General features: G+C 42.1%; 1 protein-coding gene across 1 annotated transcript; it reads right to left on the reverse strand.

The window, feature by feature from the left end:
* Positions 1-5,285, reverse strand: LOC110524106 (RNA 3'-terminal phosphate cyclase). Its single transcript, XM_021603453.2, has 11 exons — positions 4,571-5,285; positions 4,353-4,453; positions 3,694-3,837; positions 3,317-3,440; positions 3,029-3,087; positions 2,798-2,939; positions 2,413-2,534; positions 2,015-2,073; positions 881-975; positions 567-671; positions 1-445 (listed from the first exon to the last, which is right to left on the reverse strand). Exons 1-11 carry the CDS (start codon positions 4,610-4,612, stop codon positions 347-349), a joined length of 1,092 nt encoding a protein of 363 aa, XP_021459128.1. The 5' UTR covers positions 4,613-5,285; the 3' UTR covers positions 1-346.
* Between the last annotated feature and the right edge of the window lie 2,565 nt (positions 5,286-7,850).

Raw genomic sequence — 7,850 nt, forward strand, 5'->3', positions numbered from 1 at the left:
CCACTTCCACGCAGAAATCGAAGGTTTTTATTATAACAGTGTAAGGCATTAATACCCTGAGTTATACAAGCTAAGAGGGTAATGATAGTTAATGCAATAGGGGGAAAAGGACAACGATGACCAACTCATGTGGCTGTATGTTTCTAAACCAATAATTAATTTGTTTGAATATCGAGCCACAAGGGCCATAAATCATAATATAAATAGAAGCAGCGTCAGACTATTCAGTGACGTCACAGTAGTGTATCGGCTATGAGTCCTCAAGTCTCTCCAGTGCCTCTTCTATCCACGACGGCAGATGGAGATGTCAACATAAAAGGGGTGGGGAGACAACACATGGGCGTGGCTAGAAATGAGGGTTGGTGACACCCACTCCTTGGCATTCGATGATGTAGGTGTCATTGCTGGCATTCTCATCTTCTGCCTTGGTCACTGTAAACTTAGCCTGGGAATAAGGACAACACTTTCTATTAAAAAGTTGACTGGTTTTATAAAAAAGTGAATAAACCATTGACATTAACAAATGCGCATCTTCAGAAATAAATGAAAACATTTTTGGGACCCACCTGGGTGAGCTGCTCTGCCACATGGATGGCAGTCTGTGTGTGTTGGGTGACTGGGCCAGTGCGGATTCTGGAGGTGCCATTCGCCAAGGCCATGAAGAGGATTAGCTGCCAGAAAGTGTAAGACAAAGAGTTCAGTGTGACTCTAAATAGAGTACGTTCAAGCGGCTGCTGTTAGATGGAGAGTAAGGCAGAGACAGGGGTCAAGCACCTATTCAACTTGGAAGTTCACGTTACTTACAATTAGTATAGATCACTTACAGGAGGACACCTAACATTGCGTTGTAAAATACCTGTGTGTGTGTGTCATTGCTAACCTGGTCCTGGAGAAACTCATCCACACAGCCGTTGTGCCTTATATTCCTGAGCAGCATCTCTGCAGCCTCGAAGCCCACTTTGTCTGCATATACACCTGAGGCATAGGAGAAAAGCATTAGTTGTCAATTTTGTAAAAATTATTTTTTAGATCTGGGTCCGTATTTTTGGTGTCTAATAGAGCAGAAGTGGGATCTAGGATCAGGTCCCCACCTAGTAATTTTTTTTCATTATAATCTAAACGGCAAAACTGATCCCAGATCAGCAGGCCTCTTACGGCGTCTGCATGCTTCCCAGACAAAACAGTTCGGAAGAGATTGCGCATATATTATGACAACATTTTGTGATATTTTTGTTAGCGTTGGACTTCGGTAATGGTTTTTGTCTGTCCCGGCATACATTTTCCCTCGAGGCAAGCCGATGACTACGCCCCCCCCCGTCTGATTAGTCCACAGCAGGGATTATTCAATAAAGCATTTGTCATTCAATGAGAGAACTCATTTTCATTCACATTTTTTCATTCACATTTTTTCATTGTGAAATACTGCAAATACTGCAAAACGGACAAACAGTAATATTGCCTAAGGGAGTATGTGAGCACACTCGTTCGGTTCGCCTAGCTGAGCTCAAAGCATGCCAACGCCTTTACTCTAAGCTTTATGAATACTGGCCCAGAGGTTATCAGTGTGTGCCAGAGAGTTTGAGTCATTTGTTTCCCTTAACAGGTGCACTGCATACACCTCCTAACTCTGCTCCCAAGAGAACAAACTGTGTTGTTGTAGAAACAGACAATCTAAAAAATAAAAAAAAATAAAAAACAACCTACGGATGCATCTGCTGATGGCAATTTAAAAATAGTAGCCACTACTGCCAAACAAAATACAATGAGCAAGATTTTCCCTTCTCAATATTTTCCAATTTCTCCACAGTTGACAACTTACCCTGTATGTATGGCCTTAGAAATGTTCATGTGGATGCACTACTTCACTCACCATCCAATCAGATTTTACAGTTTCACATCCTAGCATAGACATGCTAGGCATTCTCTGTCGGATGTTGCCGACTAGTGGTACATCGTGTACTGTACACTTCACAGACCAAGCTGCAAGCAAGCACAAGAACAGTGGATTTCTCACCTTTCTTCCCAAGAGCTGACCCTGCAAATATACAGCCAGTGGAAGACTCTGCGATGATTCTGGTGAGGATAGACAGCATGTCAAAAATGAGGTAGAACTGCTAAGCTTTTAAGACGGCAGATCACCCATGGCAGTAAAAAAAAAAAAAAAACTTCTCGTCTATCCACCAAACTAGGGACACAACATTATGCAAGCCACCAGTCTACTTATGAAAAAAATTTCAGATGACGCCATCAATACACCCTCTACTAGTGCAAGTGGTTTGACAAGGATCATCTATAAAACATTGGCATAGTGACTGATACAGGTTTACTGAGGTCATAGGGTATTGGCATCTTTTGACAGTGTTTTACAGTCTGAGGGTTCACGGAACGGTAAACCGTCAGGTATAAGCTCACATGATGCCGTTGCCGCTCCCACAGGCCATGTCCTTCTCCTGCAGCGTTTGGATGTTTATGTATAGGTCCTTTATCTCTCTCCTGATAACTCTTGTCGCCGTCGTTGCCATGTCCTTGGCGAGCTGGAGGAAAACAAGTACGAGCTCACTCAAAATGTAGTTCATATTTTTCTCCCACGTGCATAGAGGATAGCACATGTATGGGTGGAAAGAACTGCCCCGTGGCATAAATTTCACCTGTCCAGAAACATCTAATTCATTGTGGAATAAGGATGAAAACCAATCAACTCCATTACTAGAGTAGTATATTATTACACAGGTAAAACATTAACTTAATGTAAAATTCCTAGGCAATTCTAACCCAAAGCCATTCCTTTGTACTGTACCTTATAGGGTAGCACCCCAGCAACAAAGGACCTGCCATATATCTTGGTGATGGTCCCTCGTTCGGTCATGGTGACGGGGCTCAACTCACTCACTGGGTTTACCTTGGCCACCACCTCACCTCCACCTTTGGGGTAGTAGCCCCTATTCGAGACAGAAGAACAGTCATTTTTTGGGGGGCCAGGCAGTATTATCCCACCAACAATTCTCCCAACATGGGAAGGGATACAAACCTCATTCTCAAATCACAGTCAAAATGTACTCCAAACTTCTCCACGATGGGCTTGAATACCTGGAAGACATTTGTATGTATTAAAGTATTTCCAATGGCATTTAACAATAATAGGAGAATGGCAAATAAGAGGATGTCAAGTGAGTCATATACCAAGCGGTCATCTGCGGGCTTATCTACAGACACAGGGTATATAACTTGAGAGAAGTCCAATTCATGATTTCCCAGGAACACAAGACGCCATTACACCCGCTGGCACCTCTACAAACACAGGTTAGGTTAACCATACCTTTATGGTGTAGTCAATCTGCGGGGCCATGTCTGCGTTGGTGCCCCCCTTCAGACATAGCTCCGAGGGTCCGTCAGCATACAGGGCACAGGGTAGAGAGACCTGCAGCAGCAGCCCAACACTCCTGGCATAGAGCGACACAGAAGTACGAGTTCGATGGAGACTAATGTAGTACGTTTTTTCCTATTTGTTTGGTGAAATTAAAGTATTGAATTCTATAGACACTTCTAGATATTATTTTGGATAGTGTTTCTACGACTATAAAATATGTCAGGTTGATAGTAACTACAAGGTTTTTAACACAACAAACTGTCTGTCCCATACTCTATTTGAATGTGTAGTTTGGAAGAACAGAGAAGCAGCCTGACATGATTTACCCTGCTGTTTGGGGGTCTGCGGTGTGCTTCCCAGCCTTTATTTTCCCAGGGGTGAGTGTGACTTCAGTAGATCCCACTGTGCCACCCTCTAGATTTCCACAACAAATGTCTCTCACCAACTCCAACCCTGACAGATGTTGTGGTCTTGTGAAAAGGGGAAGGGGGGTGGCGGGTTAACAATGAAAGAAACAAACGTCTTAATTCACTATAAAAAATAAGTAGGCTTTGATATTATCTGTGCAAAATAATATAGGCGATGAAGGGAAAGTTGAGTAGGCTAGTTCAGTTGTTGATAGGAATAAGTGAACAGCCATGTGCTAGCGCATTAACCAACAAAGGATCACATGAAAAATGTAACGAGGGCATCTGCCGTTCAATATAAAACAAATTAGACAGTTACAAATAAAGGCTGTAAAACGGTTATCAATTGTTTGTCGGAGACGTACGTTAATGCTACATCTACTTTGAAAAGAAAGGTCCTTTAGACCAACTTTGCTTTGTTTTCTGATTCACTAAACTTCTGTCTGGCGTCGCCGGGAATCGCCCCAGGGCTATAGACTGCGACTATAGTGAAGCTTTCATTTATTAGTAATGACATGTGGCTTTTGTTGTTATACATACTCTATAATAGTATGGCAAATATTTATTAAATTAATTACCTTAATCCTGGTGTACTTCTACCTGCGCGGATTTTGTGTATTCTGATGGATGCGCCGTTGATGCAACTCAGTGCGGCGGTTACTCTCAAAATTTGCCCGCCCTGAAAGAGGACAAAACATGACAATGTACACAGTAAATACATATCCTAAGTTTACTGTCAAACCATTTTTATAAAATATGTAGTAGAAAGTGTATTTTAATCGTGTGAAATACTCACACCCTCCATTATACTTCCGTCCATTTCCACTGCTGCGGCCATTTTTGAAAAAATAAGACAAATATTTATACTTTTCAATGACTTCACCGCTCTAAGAAATGTATTATTGCGGTCTTTAATGATGCGAAAACACGCCAATGTGGATGGTCTGCTCTGAAGTAGCCTTGGACAGCGCTTGTAGAAGACACTCGGCGGTGTCTGGGGCAGACAATACAGCAAGTCCAACCGCGAACTTCCCCCAACAGTCACTGCGCAGTGCGGTAGTACTTAGGCCTAATCAATTAACGCAATTTCTTATCACTGAGAAAAAAGTTACATCCACAATGGTCCCAAAAACGGGTTATATTTGAACTGGGATGTTCACGTTATTCAAAAAAGTCCATGGAATATATTGCTCAGCATAGGCTGCTACCACAGAGCTGCTACTCTTGAGTCTGTTGATAGTTAGCACATGCGCACTCGTGATCAGCAACGCAATGAACCCCACTCCCCCTGTTCAAACTTGGTAGTGGGGGGGAAAGGGTGATGGCTAGAAGGATTCCAGTTTTAGTCAAATTAAGGTCAAAAGTTGTTGTTTTGTTCTTGCATTTTAGGTAACAACTTTTCTAGCCTTAACCGAATTATCATAACCTGCTACGTTAAGGCTAGGAAAAGAGTTTGGGTTAGCAAAAGTGCTAAAAAATAATACACTTTTGACCGTAATTTGTCAAAAGCTGGATCCCTTCTAGCCACGCCTGGAAAAAAAGCCTAGGATAAAGGAGATTCCCGAAAAACATGGCACTTCCATACAGCTACGACTTTTTCTTCGCAGGTTAGGATAATTAACGTATCAGGTTAGGAGCTATAGGTTAAGGTTAGGGAAAGGGTTAGTGAAAAGTCACTTGTAATGAAGTAGCGTGTTTTTATGGAGTCCCAGAAAAAAGTGGCACCAAATTATCTCATCGCAAAGTGACATATCGGAATTATCAACGTGCGGTTGTTGTACTGTGTGTGACTATGTTATGTAGGGAATTTGTTATTAATGTATTGTCAAATAACGCGTAACCAAACGTTATAGGTGAATCAACAGCCAAGGTAAGTGGCAAATCAAGTTGGTTATTTTGACTCCATTTACGGATTTGTAGCCCAGTCTGAATATACTAGTGGACCACTAGTCCAATAACTCCAATCAAATGAATTTAATTCGCCACTCAGTGCAAGCAAAGATTTTGATAACTAACCCAAGACAGACCACAAGGTGTCATTTCCAATGGGAGCAAATTAAGCAGAGTGGGCAGAAAAGGTAAGGAGGTGGGCAGGGCTAACACGAGCTAGCGTTCTAGCATGTATTTGCATATTTCCGTTAGGAACGCCTACTGTGAAGCGCTTGTGTGCAATAACAGTTTGCCCTTGCCCTTCTAAACAAAAATGTAAACTTTTGAAAGGGTAAAGTCTACAAATCTTAGTGCACTCTGTTCGTAACATTACAGTTTTGGGAACGGAAAACTGTTTTGAGATCGAATGTTTCATCAATAAGAAAATCAGAAGAATGTTGGCCAAGTTTCATCGAGCTCTATCTTCTCCCACTTCCCATCAATGGACTTCCTCTCAAAAAATATCACCCCCCCAAATGCTAACCTCCCGTTATTGTAATGTTGACACTATGTACAAAAAGTGCTTGTACTTTTTATATGGTTTACCCGATGTGGATGAAAATACCCTTAAATTAAAACTGACATGCACTTTAACTTCAAAGTCAATGTTTAATTTCAAATCCAAACTTGTGGAGTGTAGAGCCAAGAGAAGAACAAATGCTTCACTGTCCCAATAATTACAGAGGGCACTGTTTTATCTGAGGTGCAAGTATGGGTAGCTGCAGCCCAATATGGCGACCGGAGTATGGGCGAGTCAGTGTGTTGATGGGAGTGGGTGTATGGAAAGCGAATCAGTTAATTCAGCAGATGTGTTGCCACCATTTGCCAGTGCAAATGACTAGTGCACCAGTGTTGTATAGAGCTGCTTGCTGACCTGAGATGCTTCCCACAGGGCAGCTGTATCAGGATGTCGCCGGCTGTAGCTAACATGTTGACCAGTGCAAAGGTGTTGTATCAAGGTGCCTGCCAACCTGAGGTGCTTCCCACTGGGCAGCTGTATCACGGTGTCACAGGCAGTAGCTCACGTGGCAATTTATTCCATCACATAATTTTATTTCAAGTGGGATAGCAGCCTACACAAGAAATAACTTATATTGAAAACCAATTTGGATGTCACCTTTTTAAAAATGTTATTCTTTGGATACATACCGTCTACTCAATGTGGAGGGTATGAACGGCAACAACACCGGTGTCCTTCGCTCCCACTTGACAAGCACCACTGTCCCGCAAGGGTCGTGGGAAGATAGCAACCTAGAAGCCAATATCAGGGAGACAGACACCGTAAGCCCACACATACAACGCATACAAGCAACAGTACATCCATCATCAGTACATTTAATCAAAAATAAACAATTGTTTGAGTTTATTTTATTTTTACAGGGACAGTACACATTAATCAACGTTTCAGCAAAAGTGCCGGTTTTAGCCAGCCGGCTAATTTTCAACCGTAGTCCCTGGGCAGGTTATTAAAAACAATTACAATATAGACAATCATTGAGCAGTGAGCACATGCAGAGCAACATAGGACAAGCAAGACGTAGCATACAGACAGAGCAACATAGAACAAAAAGCAGCAAGTCAAAATTCATAAAAGCAACAAAGTGTTTCCACACTTCACAAGCTACAGATGACAGACAACATGGAAAGCGACAATACACAGCTAGGGATTATGATCACAAATCTGATTGACCTTTAGCCATGTATTCATACATTTTGTGAAAGTGTGATAGATGGTGCAGTTATGTGTGTCTGATGGCAGTGTATTCCAGACATGGGAAGCTCTCACAGAGAAAGCAGATTTACTAAAGTTGCTTTTCCTTAAGGGAACTATAAAGTCACCTCTCATGGCGGACCTTGTGGATCTGCTGCCATATGTTTGGGTTTTCTGTTTAACAAAAATACTGAGTGGAGGGGGAACCAGGCCATTTAGGATTTTGAATAGAAGACATGCTTCAGTGTATTGCACAAGATTTTCCCAACTCAGAAGCTCATGCTTTCTGAGGATGTAACAGTGATGATGGCTTTTGGGCTTCCTATCAAAGCACTTTGAGAGCCTGTTTGTAGACAGACGGAATAGGTTTTAATGTTGTAAAGCAAGCTTGGGCCCAACTAGTCAAGCAGTATGTTAAGTGGGGGAGTATCATAGA

This window comes from Oncorhynchus mykiss, chromosome 5, assembly GCF_013265735.2.
Source record: "Oncorhynchus mykiss isolate Arlee chromosome 5, USDA_OmykA_1.1, whole genome shotgun sequence".
In the NCBI taxonomy this organism is placed as follows: Eukaryota; Metazoa; Chordata; class Actinopteri; order Salmoniformes; family Salmonidae; genus Oncorhynchus; species Oncorhynchus mykiss.